Below are 17,262 nucleotides of genomic sequence, written 5' to 3'. Positions count from 1 at the left end.
ATATAACTGAGTCACATATTTTATTTTCAAACAAATAAACTCTTGTCCAGTCCAAACCTAAAACCCCAAACAAAAAAAGTTGCAGGACTGTGCTCCCTCATGACTAGGACAGGGAAGACCATTTGGCCCAGCATCCTGATAGGCTCAAACACCTGCAGTGTGACAGGAAGGAAACTACTGTACAATCAAAGAATTCGCAAGCACTTACTGCACAGGTGTGCTGTCAAACAACTCATCACCCAAAAGGACAAACCAGAACCCAACAACCCCCCCCCCCCCAGAAAAGCTTACATCATCGTGTCTTTCACTGGAACAAAGACCCTCATCAATTATACACACACGGGCATTTAGGTTCAATCTTATTATACCGCAACTTCAATGGAAAGGATGAAAAAATCTAGTTATTTGGGCTTTATTGACATGATGGCTGACCGAGGGGTATAAATACCAGACACATGTTTAACAGTCAGCTGTGTTTCAACTAAAAACAGAGGACCAGGTCTAAATCAGATATTCATCAATGCTCCTCCTGGTTTCTAGAATATATTGTAGGTTGCTGCCTGCATCTTGTCTTCATTCTTTGAATCTATACACCATTTTCCACAAGAAATAACATGTAGACAGGCCCTACTTGAGGGAATTAAATTCCCAATTGACTAAAAAGTGTTCCAATAGGCAGCTGAAGATTTGTCTACAGAGAAATACCAACATTACGTCACATTTATGGAAAAATTGGAAATTATATCTCGGAATATCTCAGTTTACTTACCTGTCATTTGTGATCTATAAAAATGTTTTGTCCCAGTTTATTTCACACATGCATGAAGCACAGGTGAGGGGGATCTGCTGGGGGCATATTTACATTTGACAGCTACCACACCCTTTGAAACAGTCTGTAAGCAGTTTATAAATGGCTCTGTTCCCTTCGGTTATTCCCTGAACTCTGGTTTTGACACAGGTAATGACAGCTGGTTTAGCAGTGGTGCCTGGCAGGTAGGCACACCTGTTCAGAAAATGCCTGCATGTACAGGTGTTCGGGGGCGGGGACCCAGAAGGCAAGGTGACCACTTCCTGTGGGGGGGGGGGGGGGCCAGAGGGCAAGGGCATACAGAAGATGGTCTGGCTCTCAGGCATCTGAGGAAAATCCTTCCCCTCTTCCAAAAATGGTGGAAAATTAAATGTTCACAGGGTAGGGGGCCACAGTATTCTTCAACAAGTCAGACACGTCCCCTCACATGAACAAATAAACACAGTGCCAAGATCTGCAAAGGAAGATTTAGCAGGTAATTTCAATCCTGTTGAATCCATAAAGCCAACTCAGGCAAGGGTTTACCACAGAAGTGGTCTTCACGAAGATTCACCACATAAGATAAGCTGATGTATTATGTCTATTAAAGAGTTCAATGCAAATGCCTTTCAAATCTCTCAGACCATTCAGTCAGTTACTCTTTCATTCACATTTAACATCTGTGAACTCTTAAATTTGTCCTTTAAAACATGGTGTTTCAGTCGCAGGAGAAATTATATCGGTGCGTTAGATTCTTAAGCTGACTGAGCTCGCCCCAGATATACCATTGGGTTCATAACACAGTGGCTCAACACATGCCCAGAACAAATTCAAAAAAAGATTGAAAAACTTTATAGATACAGAGCATATAGGTTTTAATCAAACCCCTCAAGTGTTATTTTGGATGGGAGGACAATCCAAAAACCAGTTATATTGACTCTTTAATTGTTAGGACATCCAATACAATTTGTCTTCTACCCGTTTTAAGGCCACCTTCAGGGTGGCATATACAGGACAGTACCATGTGACCATTCAATCAAAAATAATCATCTTGGAAGGCAGAGAGTGTAATAGGGTGGTCTGCTGCTCAACATGGGTGAGGGAGCTATGGCTGCCCAAATTGGAATCCAATAAATTCTTAAATTACAACAGGAAAAGGATAAAAATACAGGGGGAAGATAGGAATCGAGAGGTGAGATATGCGTTCAGTCTATTGCACTCACAAGTTAGACCTCCTGGAAGTCAGGAGGACAACTCAGAAAATAAAATACATTTCCTGTTTGTTTTCCTTGTCAATTATTTGTAGCTTCCCACAAAGTACAGGTAGTAATATAACAATTTGTATTTGATGTAAGGCAGTTTGGTGTTTTGCAGAGAGCCCCGTTACACTTCTCTACCCCCACCCTTTACACAGAGCAGCTAAAAACCACAAGCAAAAAATCCCACGAAAAAAAACCAAAGGAATGAAATCTAACAGCCCTCCAAGTAGACAATTCTAGTGAAATGTAAAATGTGTCATTTGTAATATGTAGTAAAATCTCAGTAGGATTTGTTCATTTACCTTGTGATTTCATTATATAAATGTAGATTCATAACTCATTTCTTTCATTTGTTCTGCCTCCCAAGAGGTCTTGATCAGCTGCAGCAGCACCAACAACTGGCAGCTGATCAAATAGCAAGCTGGTTTGTGATAGATCACCAGTCTGTAGGCTTCTCCACCAATTTCTTCAGTAATTATAAACAAGAGAGAACTCCAACAACAGTACCATCAGCTGGGCTTGATATTATTCAGTCCTTGTAGAAAAAACCCCTCCTAAGTGGTCTTTGCTTCTCTTGTCTTTTTTTAAAATGTGATTTGATGAACATTTACAAAGTGATCCAACTTGTGTGATTAAGTCTCCATTCCCCTGCAACTTCCCCTGAATCCAAAACTCCTCCTCACCTCGGCATTGTCTGTAAAACATTCTGATCTTCAACTGTCAGTCCCATTTCACAAAAGAAGGATTATTTCTCCTTTTCCCTTTTTTAGTTTTAAAATGACAAATTCATTCAGAATGGCATTTCCAGTCTTAAATGGATTTTCTGAGAAACTCATGCAGGGGTGTGCACAGTCACAGTAATGGTGATAAGACTTCTTTTCATTTCAGATTAACATAATGATGACACTAAAACTTGATATGAAACATATCGGCAAAAAAGGGGGAGGGAGGAGCTATTTGGGGGATGGGCGGGGTGTCAGGAGGGGTGTGGGGGGCTGCACTGACACAGAGGGGTATAGCTGGGAGCTCAGAGCTTCTCTGAGGAAGGTATCCAGATGTAGGGGCCCGACTGTTCCTCGATAATCATCTTGATTTTGTTGTAAATTTCCTCTAGAGAGTCACCCTGTACAATGGCTAGAGACGGACAGAGAAGTGGATATCATGAGTGCATCAATGCATTAAGATTCCTACTTGCCCTACAATACGCTTCAAGCATATCTAAAATATGTATAATCTGCAATTAACCTAAAAAAATAAACTAGTGGACTTACCTGTGAAAAATTCTCCAAACTCTTGTTCCAGTTTAATTGCCTTATCAAAGATTTTATTGGATTGCTCAAATGTCTGTCTCTTATTCATCTCCCTGCAACACAGACATGGTTGGTTAGTGTGCAGTACAGGAGGTGATTGTTGTATAGAGTTACAGTAAAGAGAAATGCTTTTAACAGTTCATTAGATCCAAGAACAGACACACTTACATAAGAGTTTCAATGGATTTTGGTTTGATGAAAATTGCGATCGAATAAAGTTGTGCTTGTTGCAGTCGCTTTATAGCGTTCCCAGACACGTCCAGGATACAGTGTTTTCCCTTCATGAAGAGGAAGGAGAGAAAGAGCACTTAAGTATCAAAATACCACATTTCTCATCCCTCAACATCCCTTAACAATCAATCAGAAATGAAACTTGTGTATACTGCACATTTATGATGTGTTGTGCTCCCTACCCTCTCAGCCACTGCTCTGACAGACAAGATGCTGGTCCCATAGAGGTTCTCGTTGAACTGGCCCGCCTCAATGAACTTATTATCCTGAATGTCCTTCTCCATCTGCTCCCGTGAGCCCACAAAATGGTAGTCCTGGCCGTCCATCTCGTTCTCCCGTCGCGGACGTGTCGTGTCTGCACAGATCGAGATTCAAATGACTGTTAGGGAGATGTCACTAAAACACAGGATATATTTTCCACCAGTGTTTCTATAAGTGGCTGTGATGATGTGGTGCATGTTGTCGAGTGGTCTACTCACGAGGAACGCAGGAGCCAAACTTGTGAGGGAACTCTGAGATCAGGTCATCGTTTACTCGGTCTTTCATTGGGCCCAAGATGATCACAGGCCTTGTGTAATGAACTGCCAACGAGAAGAGAGGGCGCAGGTCAAAACACATGTCTGCAAACACTGGGATAAGATAAGCATTAATGGTCTCAAACCCCATCCTAAATGGAGGAGAACATCTAGTATATTGTATACTTACTCTCCTGTCGAATCACTGGCTCGTATGAGAGAATTGTGTCTTCCTGACCCTCTGAATAGCAGAAAGGAAGACAACAGTTTTGAGTAAAAATAAATCTTTATTGTAATCCCATGACAATGGATTACTAGATGTGGTTGATAGTAATGGAATGTTTAAAGTACTCTTTTCCTAGTCACATTTTCCATAACAGCAGACGAAAGAGACGGTTTTGCTACTAAGTGCCTGATACCATCGCAGTCAAATGCCAGCTCACTACAGCACCGAGGACTAAAATAAAACACAGCTCTGGATACAGGTGTAATGACGTGCTGCATGCTTTTCATTTAGTTGGATTATGTCCGAAATAAAAGCTGCAAAAAAAAGTAGAAGGAAAATAAGGTTGCTTACTTGAGCTGCTTTCACTGTCGCTCGTGTTTGACGTCAGGCATTCTGCAAGGAGAGGAACATGTTTATTTTTGGAAAGCTCAAAGCTGGGCAGTAGCAGTAAAGCCACATCAAAATAAATTGGTTTTCATTTTGGTGAGGGAAAAATGTTCACCACCAGTTGCCGAGCATCAAGAAGGAAAAACAAGTCCCCTGTTGTCCCACTGCATATAACACGATGAAAAGGAAAACGGACAGAAAGAGGGGGGAAAAAATGAAAAGAAAAGTCTTGTTCTGAGCGGCAGCGCTTTCTACACGGGGAAGTGGTTGGAGGTATGCAGCAATAGGAAATTAAGTGTTTCCTTTCACAAAGTCCCAAGTGACCCTCCGGTCCCTTGCCAGTGTTTCCTATCGAGGGCTCTGTATCTGTGACGCCAGATACAGTGTCAGGGACAAGCCAAAGAAAACAGTGGCGGTGGGCCTGTTAACAAACATACATGGGCACTGGGCAGTCAGCTCAGCTTGTTAACATGGAAAAGCAGAATAGGAAAAGCAAACCCTGTCCAGTCAGTGTAGGGAGGGAGATACTTGGTTTCTCCAAGTAATCACTCTGACAATGACCTACTAAACTTTTATAGTAAAATCCCTACAGGGAAGAAGGAAGTCAGACAAGGTGTAACACTTGCTCTCTTACGCTAGGGCAGTGTGTTTGTAAGTGTGTGTGTGTATCAGTAAACAAGAGTGTGTGTGTTTGTCGCAGCCATTGCTAGCCGGGTCTGCATTGAACAGGCGTTTAGCTCGGAGCTCAGGGGACAGCAGCTGCAGCGTGACAGTCCAACCACACACTTACTCAAACTCTTTGATCCATAAAAGTCATCGCTTAACCCTGGGAAGTCCTGAGTGTCCCGACAGGTGAGAGCAGAAACAAACAGAAGAGGCAGACAGGAAGAAGAGGTTAGTGAGAGCTGAGACAGGCCGAGAGAGAGCGAAAGAGAAAGGGAGGAGCAGTGTGCTGGCTGCGCGCCTGGAGGCAGTAAGGCAGGCCAAGATGGGGGGGACCAATACGAGGCACTGTGCTCCCTAAACCCTGAGCCCCACTCTACTCCCAGTGAAAGCCAAGGCCTTGAAATTACACACAGCCAATCCCATTAAGAATGAGGTTTTGACCCGTTAGTGTTTTTTAGTGCTGCCGTCCAGTTAATGAAATTCTAGTTCTCTGGGTCAGTAACTGAGGATCAGGATTGACTGGGCAGCAATGAATAGTGGGGGTCTAACAGGGCCTCTAGCAGCAGTACACAGTTACTGTGTTAGTGCAGCCAGCCACACACCTGCCCTGGCAGCCTCCAGCAAACACCTGCCCTGGCAGCCAGCAGCACACACCTGGACTCTCCACCAGTGGACAGACAGACGAACAGACACCAGAGAGGCCGACACCTGAACCCCAGGCCTGGGTCTGTGTGGGACCTCTCTGGCTGTGAGTGAATGACAGTGAGCGGGAAAAGACAGCACTGCCCACAGACAGACAGCCACGGTCTGGTCCCAGAGGTGAGTGGAGAGATTAAGCTGCGGGAAGGATGAAGCATGAAAGGAAAGCGCGAAAAGTAAAACTCCCTCATATCACACACTTTGGGTACTCACGTTCAGACTCCACCAACTCCTGCACAATATTCTCCTTGCTCTTGTAAAACTGGAACTTGCGTGAGAGGTTGAAGCTTTTTTTGCGCTTTACTTTGACTGGCTGCTTGGAGATGTGCGTGATGAGGGGAGGGGGGGCGATGGGGGGATGAAACAAAAAACAGAACAGAACGTTGTTGTTCAATGAGGACACCAAACACACATGCAAAACGAAATAAAAACAGACAAATCTAAAAAGAAAGAAAAAATTCTAAATGAAAGAATGAACATAAATGAAGGCAGATAACCAGGGTAAAATGAATGGAACACTTATGCAAAGGGAAGATCATTTCCATGTTGATCCTAGAAACGGTATATACGAGCGGAAATTGCCCTTCTAATGAGCGAGCATATCATTACAGGACCATACAGGTGTCACAATATTACATGAAAATCGTGTGAAAACAAGACAACCAATTAATACATTCACCAGTGAGAGCCTACATTGGTGAACCAGGGGTTTCTTACATTGCCTGATGTATACTAAGACTTCAGATCACACTAAAAACACTAATTGCACTTAGATAGGATAGCGACAGGTCCCATTACTAAGCATCGAGTCAGTTTGGTAGCCCCTTGTCTTTAAAGAGAGGCGGGACTGTCTGTAATGTAATGTATGCGAGTCTTTAGGTTTCTCCACTAGTTCTAATGAGCAGCTAGGTCCCTGCTACACGCTCCTGTTCCCACACTGCCTGCCTCAGGGAGGGGGAAGTGGGTCAGCTCCCTGGGTGCCCACTGCCAGGCAGGAGAACCAGAGAGCACAGCCCTCCGGACTCACCCTGTTGGAATCAATCATGCCCGTCCTGGCGTGGAACTTGACTGTTTTTAACCTCGCTCGCTCCTTCTTCTCCACCCTGCGTAGAAAAGACCCGTTTCAAATCTCTTACTGAGGCACTTTGAAAGTCACACAACAGCAGCACATTTTGGGTGGTAAAATGGGGTGATGAGGTTACCTCTTCTTGCTTGGAATGACCCCGATCTGCTCGCTCTCTCCGTGGGGCGTGACCAGACGCGCCTGCCACCACTCGTCATCGGAGGCGTTGATGACATGCAGGATGTCCCCATAGGAGAAGCTCAAGCCCTGGCTGGGTAGACAGCTGTCTCTGGCCCGGTCATAGTCAAAAAGGGCTCTACACACAGAAAGACAGAGAGGGTGAGGGGTGTTTGTGTCAATCACTCAACAGCATATACAGTATTACTGCACCATACTAGTAACAGGTTCTGAAGTTTAAAACCCACTACGTCACATGATGAAATTTGACAATGTCATTGCAAAACACATTGGCTTCTTCGTTGCCAGTTTCCATTACTTCTGCTATGAGTCTGTCAGACAGGGAACCGACAGCTCTACAGGTTCCACTACTGCCACTAACCTGGCAACAATCTGACCTGGACCTGCAGGACACGACATGGTCCAGTGTGGCGTTGCTACTACCAGTGTGTTCTCCCTACTGGCTCCCCGTCTGAAGTATTCAGACTGCCCTGATACTAGCTACCTGCAGGTATCAAGTCTCACTGCCAGGTTACATGAGTGCCTCCCCTGACACAGGCATTCAGATTGGACCCTGGCTGTGTGTGTGTGCACCTGAGAGGTCTCACATTCCAGAGGATAGGCTGGCTGGGGAGAAGTCTGCTCTACTGCTGTGCATTGGAATGAAACAGAGCCTTTTCCTCCATAACTGTATGCTTAGTCACCCACACAGAGGAAAGGATAGCTCTCCCTGGCTGACAGGAGACTTACAGAGCATTAGTCATCCTGGTTTACACTGTGTCTATAGGTGGTCCAATGAGTTAAAGTCTTGTTGGGAGATACAATGGGAAAATGACAGAACAATATCTTACTTTGTTTATTGACCGTTTCTGCTTTGGACATCGAACTGATTACGTATCGTTCATTTCAAGTATTTTGATCTAGCTTGTGTTCATAGTAAGCCTTGGATTTGTAGATGCTTCCTTCTCTGTCAAGAATCGCCATCAAAAGTGAAAATGTTGCTATTATTGCAGGGGTTGTAAATATTGGGTTTACGTGACGCTGCACCACAACACTTAGCTTGAAATATGTTTCCAGTTCTTGGGACATGAGTGTTACATCATAGAATAATAATTTTCACCTTGACCCCCCAGAACACTTCCTGTTCCGACTCGGGCAGCTGCACTCATTACAGTCGGGAAGGCTGCCTGCCTGGCACATGTTGCTCTTCCTGACTGACTGGGGTTCCTTACAGTTTTGGCTTCATGCCCAAAATGTAATAACATTATGATACCAGGAGTACTTTTGCCAGCCATAGGCTGCAACTATGTAAATATGGTCATGTGTGGCATCCAACTGAAAAGCCTGCTCATCAAATGAGCAGATACTTGGCGTACGATAGTCTCATCATGACCTACTTTGTGCTGATAAAAAATCATAGTATTTGTGAGTGGTGAGCTAAACGTGATGAATTTGGGAGAGGTGTGTACTGTGCGTGTCTTCTGGTACCTGACGTAGAGGGAGCGTTTCTCGCTGGTGCGCAGGGAGCCCGAACCAGAGCTCATGCTACTGTTCATCATCTGTTCCCTCAGGTCGTGGATCTTCGACTCAAAGCGGCTGTACTCTGCAGGGACACACAAACGGTGTTAAAATTCACAATGTCACACACACAGTTCACCCCCCTTTAATTCTGACAGAATCTGATGAATGGTTGATTTACTTGCAGCGACCGACATACAATGTGTAAATATTCGCAATGACACACGCCTAAAAATACCATTGTTATTTGCTTCACTCTCCAGTTCAGAGGTTAACACACACGGCCTGGATCAATGTGAAGTGAACCCAGTCCTCTACTAGTGTCTCCTGGGCATTGTGTGAGAAAGTGAGTGAGTGTCACACTCGGTGCTCTGGTGAGCAGAGAAAGTAGTGGAGTCCAGGTTCAGTAGCGGGTTGTTTCAGCCTGATTAATTACTTCAGTACCAGATGGAGCTTCATCATGTATCTGCCTCACACATCCACTAATATCTTATGTCAGGGCATTAATTATGCAGATTAATTAAATAGGTTCAACATGGAACTCGAGCATGATTTTTTGTTAAAGGAAGCTAGCCACTCTAACCCGTTTGAATGGACAAATATTTGTCATGGTGTTTAAAGCCACCGCTTCCTTCCTGTATGGCCCAGGGAGGCAGTTGCAGAGCTGATATATGAATCCACCTGAGCCTCCTCATAAACATGCACTCATTAGGCTAGCAGGGCAGTGCAGTTAGTGTGTGGCCAGGCGGCTGGAACAAGCCAAGCAACCAACCCATAGTACACACTAGGCAACAAGAACAAAACCAACAGACGCAGCTAAAAAAACAAAGAACAGTGTAAACGTCAGAAGCACACTGGTGTTAGTGGAGTGCCTCAACCAATGTTTGTATCTGTAGTCCAACACCCTGAGATATGATTAAATAAGGGCCATTCCACAGTAATGGAATTACGCTTTGACTCAGCTTTTTCACTTTGAAATGTATGCCATGGATTTAAAAAGTTTAATAAACCATACAACTTTGCATAAGGACTACTTTAAACAATTTCCACTGACTTAGTGGAAGAACTGCAGATGCAAACTTTGGTAACAGAATTACGGTAAAATCTTTATACGGCCACGTTTTCCAAAAGAAACGTAAATATCTGCTTCAAATTAAGATTCAAAGATGTCTGCAGAAAGAACGGGGTGTCAGCTATGACATGGCACCTTGAGTTTGATAAAAATAGATTTTGGTTATTGAACTACAGTAAGTGAAGTGGATTTACACCCGGAAACGGAATTACATCATGGTTCCCTGTGCTGTACTACAAAGAAACGCATCATTATGGTTAGGAATGTCATTCTCCTCATGTTTCACAAGTTTGGACAGCACAGTAGAGGCCGATAAATTGGGGACGATTTCAAGTTTCCATAACAAATCGTCAATCGGCATTTTTGTACGCTGATTACATTGCACTCCATGAGGAGACTGCGTGGCAGGGTGACCACCTGTTACATGAGTGCAGCACGGAGCCAAGGTAAGTTGCTAGCTAGCATTAAACTTATCTTATGAAAAACAATCAATCTTAACAGAATCACTAGTTAACTACACATGGTTGATGATATTACTAGTTTAACTAGCTTGTCCTGCGTTGCAAATAATCAATGCAGTGCCTGTTAATTTATCATCGAATCACAGCCTACTTCGCCAAACGGTAGATGATTTAACAAGCGCATTCGCGAAAAAAGCACTGTCGTTGCACCAATGTACCTAACCATAAACATCAATGCCTTAAAATCAATACACAAGTATATATATTTTTTAAAACCTGCATAAAGAAACCTGCATAAAGAAATTCATGTTAGCGTGAAAATTAGGAAAATTGTTAACTAGAAACGTGTCACTTCTCTTGCGTTCTGTGCAAGCAGAGTCAGGGTATATGAAGCAGTTTGGGCCGCCTGGCTCGTTGCGAACTGTGTGAAGACCATTTCTTCCTAACAAAGACCATAATTAATTTGCCAGAATTTTACATAATTATGACATAACATTGAAGGTTGTGCAATGTAACAGCAATATTTAGACTTATGGATGCCACCCGATAGATAAAATACGGAATGGTTCCGTATTTCACTGAAAGAATAAACGTTTTCGAAATGATAGTTTCCGGATTCGACCATCTGCATTGAAAAATCATAAAAATCGGTCGACTTCTACAGCACAGTACAGTACAAATCAGCGGAGTTCAGTACAATATAGTTCAGTACAGCAGGGGTCACTTTAAAGCAGGATTCTGCGTTTTCTACGCTGAAAAATATAAAATGCTGAAGAAATACCTTGCTGTGTTTTGTAAACGCAGATCTAAATAGCTTCTTATTGTAAATTCTGCTAGGCTTCAGTCAGGGTTCGCTCAAAATCATGAATGTAAGGAGTATTTTCACACTTTCAGTTGCACTTCTCCATCAGATTAAATATATTTGCTCACGACATTGGTCCACCAGACAGCGCTCTGACTGATGTGTAGGCAACTTTTCTCCAGTAATTTCCTATGGTATAGTTTTTCCTCCAGTATAAAGTTAAAATGCAAGATTTCCTGATGTTTTGCTTAAAGTTAAAGTAGCTTCACTGTTGATGTTGAGACTAGTGTTTTGTGGGTACTATTTAATGAAGCTGCCAGTTGAGGACTTGCGAGGCGTCTGTTTCTCAAACTAGACACAATGTACTTGTCCTCTTCCTCAGTTGTGCACCGGAGCCTCCAACTCCTCTTTCTATTCTGGTTAGAGCCAGTTTGCGCTATTGTGTGAAGGGAGTAGTACACAGCGTTGTACGAGATCTTCAGTTTCTTGGCAATTTCTCACATGGAATAGCCTTATATAATATATATATATATATAGGGAGAGTGTCTAGACTCAGACTGTTGTAACACACTTTGTTTGACCACCAGACGACAGAAGGAAAACAGTTATGAGCTGATCATAACAGTATGACAGTGGAAGGGAGGACAGTAGCAGGTGACCCAGCTGTGGTTTGTGACTATTATGATTTCCCATTGTAGCCAATTCAGCTGCAGTAATTCCAGTAGTGATTCTTTTGTGGGATAATTCTGTTACCAATTTGGTAACGGATTTACAAGTTTTAAATCACTTAATTCATAAACAAAATGCATATCAATAAAATCACTATAACTCATTGGTAGGTCTATCATTAATTGTTACTTCTGTGAACTTCCACTATCCTCCCTCCCCGTGAGGGAGAGAAATTAGAAAATATCTTAAAGATGTGGGTTTTTGGGGACAAGGCTAGAAACACTTTCTCCAAAACTAAATATAAGTGTTGATATTAGTGCCAGAGATCTTTACATCAACATTAGAGTGTTGATGTATTTTGTGACACCTCTTAAGACTTTCTGGTAGATGTTTTAAACCCCTTTTCCATGTTTATCCAGAAATCCAAGCCTTTACTTATGCCTAATTTGTTTAGATGGAAAAGGGTTGAAAAATGTATTTATGCCTTCATTTCCTCAAAATATAAACTTCTCACTTTCGTTTTGACACCCAATTTGATATGCTCCTATGAACATATGTGTTTTAGATGGTATTGTTTTTACTCTTTACTTTTTATTTCATAGGTACCTTTTTATTACTGAAAAAAAAAATCCTTCATGCGTTTTAATTTCTGCACCTTTTATTATTATTTGTTGGTGCAAATGGGTCCTTTTCGATGGAAATGCCCATAAGGCAAATTACATGTGGGGGTAAAACATTGATTCCAACAGCATTGTCAAAGAAGCAACAGGTGCAGATGTTCCACATTGACAGTAACATACTGGACAAGATGCCATTAATTATATTGAATAATAATAGTAACAATAATAACAATAACCTGCTGTTAGGCCTAACCAAATACCATTTCCTGTGAAGTCACCATTGTCGACAAATTAAAGTATGTGTCAACGTCAACGGTTTCACTTTTAAAACAGAGTTGTTTTCAAACAAAATATTGTTGTGCAATGAGACCGACTCCCATCCCCGTAAGGGTTTTACTCACCTTAGAAATCAGTCATCAGCTGGTTGGAAACACTTTTCCTTTCCAACATGATAATGATCAGAGATCGTGCTCTAAAAGGTAACGTCGGAAAAACAAAGAACCATTCCACCAATGATGATTTAGGCTACTCCAGATTCTCAGTAAATAAACTCAGTCAGGTGTGAAAACAAGGTTAGGCAATTCTCTCCGGCAGTAGGCCCCGGCCTCAACTCTACCCCCCCAGTCGAAACCCAAAGCAGAGAGAATTGAAAGGAAACAGAATCTACACCCGAGGCCTGCTGTGTAGTCTCCACCCTACCCTCTTTGGCTGGGGTTAACAATACAGGAGAATGACACAGCAAGGTGAGGTAACCAGACACCACCTGCCTGCCTGTAACCAGGGGCAACGCTCAGGCACTAATCAGGAGCCACAGAACAGCAGAAGCAGCCAGGCAGACAAGCCCACTTGGTTCTCAGGCACAAGGGAGGGGAGGGAAAAGGAACAATGCCGGAAGCAGGATATAAGAGGGACAACAACAAAAAGACTGAAGGAGAGAACAAGACAATACAGTGTCCTATAACACATTGTTAGTGAACGCTTCCCAGAGCAATGAAGGAGAGAGTGGAGTGGGTGGGGCCCTCTCTCCTAAAGGTCTGTAAGGAGCACTGTATCTGTTGTCAGTTGTCCCTTAAGTCCTAACCACCAGAAAGAAAGACATGGAGGGCAGGACTAGCATGCAGCCCTGCCTAGCTGCCAGGCTCCACAGGGAACAAAGGAAACAGCTGTAGTCTCAGTCAGACAAGATAACAAAAACTTGGTCATTTTTGTATCTCGCCTTCTTCTACTGCTTGTCCTCAGTTGTGCTGTCTTTTTTGGGGGGTGGGGGGGGGCTGCCTGCTTCTCTCTTGATCCAGTTATGCAACAGTCCAGGCATGCGTTTGTAATATGAGCCTACAGTGCTATCAAAGATTGTTATAACTAACCCAAGATAGACCAGAGCCGGTAATTTCCAATAGGAGCCAATTTATCATAGTGGGCAGAACAGGTGGGCAGAGCCAAGCACGGGCTAGTGAGATCCTGTTCGCTCCTTCTAGCATTTATTAGCATATTTTCATTAGGGAATGGCTACATTGTGAAGTGCGCACGTGCAATAACTCAATTTGCCCTTGCACTCCTTCTAAACAACGCCATTTTTAGAAACTTTGGCAAAGGGTAAAGTCCACAAAATGCAGTCAACTCTGTTACAGATGCTAGTTTTGGAAACCTGAAAAATGTATGGAGATCAAATGTCAACGAGAAAATTAGCAGAATGTCGGCAAAAATCCATCTCGCGCCATCTTCTCCCACTGGGCTTCCTCTCGACACCATATTTAGTAGTGAGTGGAAATACCAACTGGATTCTTCACATGTATAAATCCTGTGAAATATCTGGCTCAATGTTCTCTGGGTTAGTCTAGGTTGTGACTACTGTTTCCTCAGTGCTGTAACAAACATGTAACTCAGGCTACAGTCTGCCGTTTCTAAAATGAGTTGTTGGGGTTGTCATTTAAGGCTTCCCCATGCTTCGGTTCGGCTGGCGCTCAGCCGAACTTGGCTAGGTGAACCAAACGAGTGTGCTTGCAGACTCCCTTAAAAGACCTTCGCTTGAAAAACGAGAAAAATGCGGCACTAATACTGTGTGTCCATCTTGAGACGCCGTAGTATGTATACACCTAATCAAAAGTCATTCATTTTTACGTTTTTCAGAGATCTTACATTTAACAAATTTTACATCTTACTAAGATGTTTGTTACAGCATTTCTTAAGTGACATTTTTTTGCATGAAAACGAGTCGTCTATCATTGAATGACAAACACTTCATTGAAGAAACCCCAGCCAAAATAACCCTTGCGAAGATCAAAACGTCACAAAATGTTGTCATAATATATGCACAAACTGTTTGGGAAGGGAAGCATGCAGACGCATTAAGCCTAATCCTGTCCTGTGGCTGTGAAACCCCTTGCCCAGGCAGGTCTACAGTAATTCCACCGCAGTGACAGAGGGGTACCATGAGAGCACACTACACACCCCACGATTCAACTCAATGTTACGACTGAGTCACAGATTTAGTGACAGTCCAGTGAGCTAATGTATGAAAGGGACTCGGAAGACCTACTGGTGAAGTCTCTGCTCTCTGCTGTGAGCTCAGTTCATATATACTCAGCAAAAAAGAAAACGCCCTCTCACTGTCAACTCAGTTAATTTTCAGCAAACTTAACATGTGTAAATATTTGTGTGAACATAACAAGATTCAACAACTGAGACAAACTGAACAAGTTCCACAGACATGTGACTAACAGAAATTAAAAAATGTGTCCCTGAACAAGGGGGGGGGGGGGTCAAAGGTAACAGTCAGTATCTGGTGGCCACCAGCTGCATTAAGTATTGCAGTGCATCTCCTCCTCATGGATTGCACCAGATTTGCCAGTTCTTGCTGTGAGATGTTAACCCACTCTTCCACCAAGGCACCTGCAAGTTCCTGAACATTGACATTCCTGCCTTGCAAAAAATCACGCACAGAATGAGCAGCATGGCTGGTGGCATTGTCATGCTGGAGGGTCATGTCAGGATGAGCCTGCAGGAAAAGGTACCACATGAGGGAGGTGGTCTTCCCTGTAACGCACAGCGTGGAGATTGCCTGCAATGACAACAAGCTCAGTCCAATGATGCTGTGACACACTGCCCCAGACCATGACGAACCCTTCACCTCCAAATCGATCCCGCGCCAGAGTACAGGCCTCGGGGTAACACTCATTCCTTCGACGATAAACGCAAATCCGACCATCACCCCTGGTGAAACAAAACCGCGACACGTCAGTGAAGAGCACTTTTTGCCAGTCCTGTCTGGTCCAGCGACAATGGGTTTGTGCCCATAGGCGATGTTGTTGCCGGTGATGTCTGGTGAGGACCTGCCTTACAACAGGCCTACAAGCCCTCAGTCCAGCCTCTCGCAGACAGTCTGGAGCACTGATAGAGAGATTGTGCGTTCCTGGTTTATCTCGGGCAGTTGTTGTTGCCATCCTGTACCTGTCCCGCAGATGTGATGTTTGGATGTACTGATCCTGTGCAGGTGTTGTTACACGTGGTCTGCCACTGTGAGGACGATCAGCTGTTCGTCCTGTCTCCCTGTAGTGCTGTCTTAGGCGTCTCACCGTACGTACATTGCAATTTATTGCCCTAGCCACATCCGCAGTCCTCATGCCTCCTTGCAGCATGCCTAAAGCACATTGACGCAGATGAGCAAGGACCCTGGGCATCTTTCTTTTTGTGTTTTTCAGAGTCAGTAGAAAGGCCTCTTTAGTGTCCTAAGTTTTCATAACTGTGGCCTTAATTGCCTACCGTCTGTAAGCTGTTAGTGTCTTAACGACCGTTCCACAGGTGCATGTTCATTAATTGTTTATGGTTCATTGAACAAGCATGCGAAACAGTGTTTAAACCCTTTACAATGAAGATCTGTGAAGTTATTTGGATTTTTACGAATTATCTTTGAAAGACAGGGTCCTGAAAAAGGGATGTTTCTTTATTTTTTTTGCTGAGTTTAGGTATTCCTTTTCCCATTCAGTGCTGGCCTTCCAAAGGTCTGTGGAGAGGATAGCCAACCTCTTGCCCCTGAGAAAGGTGTCCAGGCAATGAGCCCAGCATGAATCAGCATCCACACTACACTCACTCCTGACTGAGTTACTGTCCTCTCTAGCGGGCCGGGCTGTGTCCCTCCTCTGAACAGACACATGCTAAGGACATGTCATGTCAGAGCTTAGGATGAGAGTTACTGGCCATGGACCGGGTGCACCAGCTGGACGTAAAAAAAGTTTGTCTTAAATGCAAGGTCTTGTTACAAGCCCTTAACCAACAGTGTAGTTAAGAAAAATACCTAAAACCTTTTCCCCAAGGAAAATAACAATAGCGAGGCTATATACAGAGACGGCCTACAGGGAGGAGGTGAGGGCCCTCGGAGTGTGGTGTCAGGAAAATAACCCCACACTCAATGCCAACAAAACAAAGGAGATGATCGTGGACTTCAGGAAACAGCAGAGGGAGCAGCCCCCTATCCACATCAACGGGACAGTAGTGGAGCGGGTGGAAAGTTAAGTTCGTCGGCGTACTCATCACGGACAAACTGAAATGGTCCACCCACACAGACAGCGTGGTGAAGGCGCAGCAGCGCCTCTTCAACCTCAGGAGGCTGAAGAAATTCGGGTTGTCACCAAAAACACTCACAAACTTTTACAGATGCACAATCGAGAGCATCCCGTCAGGCTGTATCACCGCCTGGTACGGCAACTGCTCCGCCCATAACCGTAAGGCTCTCCAGAGGGTAGTGAGGTCTGCACAACGCATCACCGGGGTCAAACTACCTGCCCCCCAGGACACCTACACCAC

General features: G+C 43.8%; 1 protein-coding gene across 11 annotated transcripts in view; it reads right to left on the bottom strand.

Moving 5' to 3' along the window:
• Positions 1-3: 3 nt before the first annotated feature.
• Positions 4-17,262, bottom strand: part of LOC139574308 (disks large homolog 3-like) — a 141,599-nt gene continuing 124,340 nt past the window's right edge. For 8 of the 11 annotated variants that reach the window (XM_071398764.1, XM_071398765.1, XM_071398762.1 and 5 more), the window contains 11 exons: positions 8,809-8,923; positions 7,283-7,459; positions 7,108-7,183; positions 6,294-6,393; positions 4,680-4,721; positions 4,293-4,343; positions 4,067-4,168; positions 3,770-3,942; positions 3,525-3,634; positions 3,318-3,409; positions 4-3,180 (listed from right to left, as the gene is read on the bottom strand). In XM_071398764.1, coding sequence (XP_071254865.1) covers positions 3,074-3,180; positions 3,318-3,409; positions 3,525-3,634; positions 3,770-3,942; positions 4,067-4,168; positions 4,293-4,343; positions 4,680-4,721; positions 6,294-6,393; positions 7,108-7,183; positions 7,283-7,459; positions 8,809-8,923 — 1,145 coding nt within the window. In that variant the 3' untranslated portion in view covers positions 4-3,073. Of the gene's footprint in view, positions 3,181-3,317; positions 3,410-3,524; positions 3,635-3,769; positions 3,943-4,066; positions 4,169-4,292; positions 4,344-4,679; positions 4,722-5,505; positions 5,552-6,293; positions 6,394-7,107; positions 7,184-7,282; positions 7,460-8,808; positions 8,924-12,863; positions 13,130-17,262 lie in introns of those variants that run through there. The other 3 variants (XM_071398767.1, XM_071398769.1, XM_071398773.1) reach the window with 2 other exon arrangements.

The sequence above is a fragment of the Salvelinus alpinus genome, chromosome 4 (assembly GCF_045679555.1).
Source record: "Salvelinus alpinus chromosome 4, SLU_Salpinus.1, whole genome shotgun sequence".
In the NCBI taxonomy this organism is placed as follows: domain Eukaryota; kingdom Metazoa; phylum Chordata; class Actinopteri; order Salmoniformes; family Salmonidae; genus Salvelinus; species Salvelinus alpinus.
This window is presented reverse-complemented; position numbering and strand designations above follow the sequence as displayed.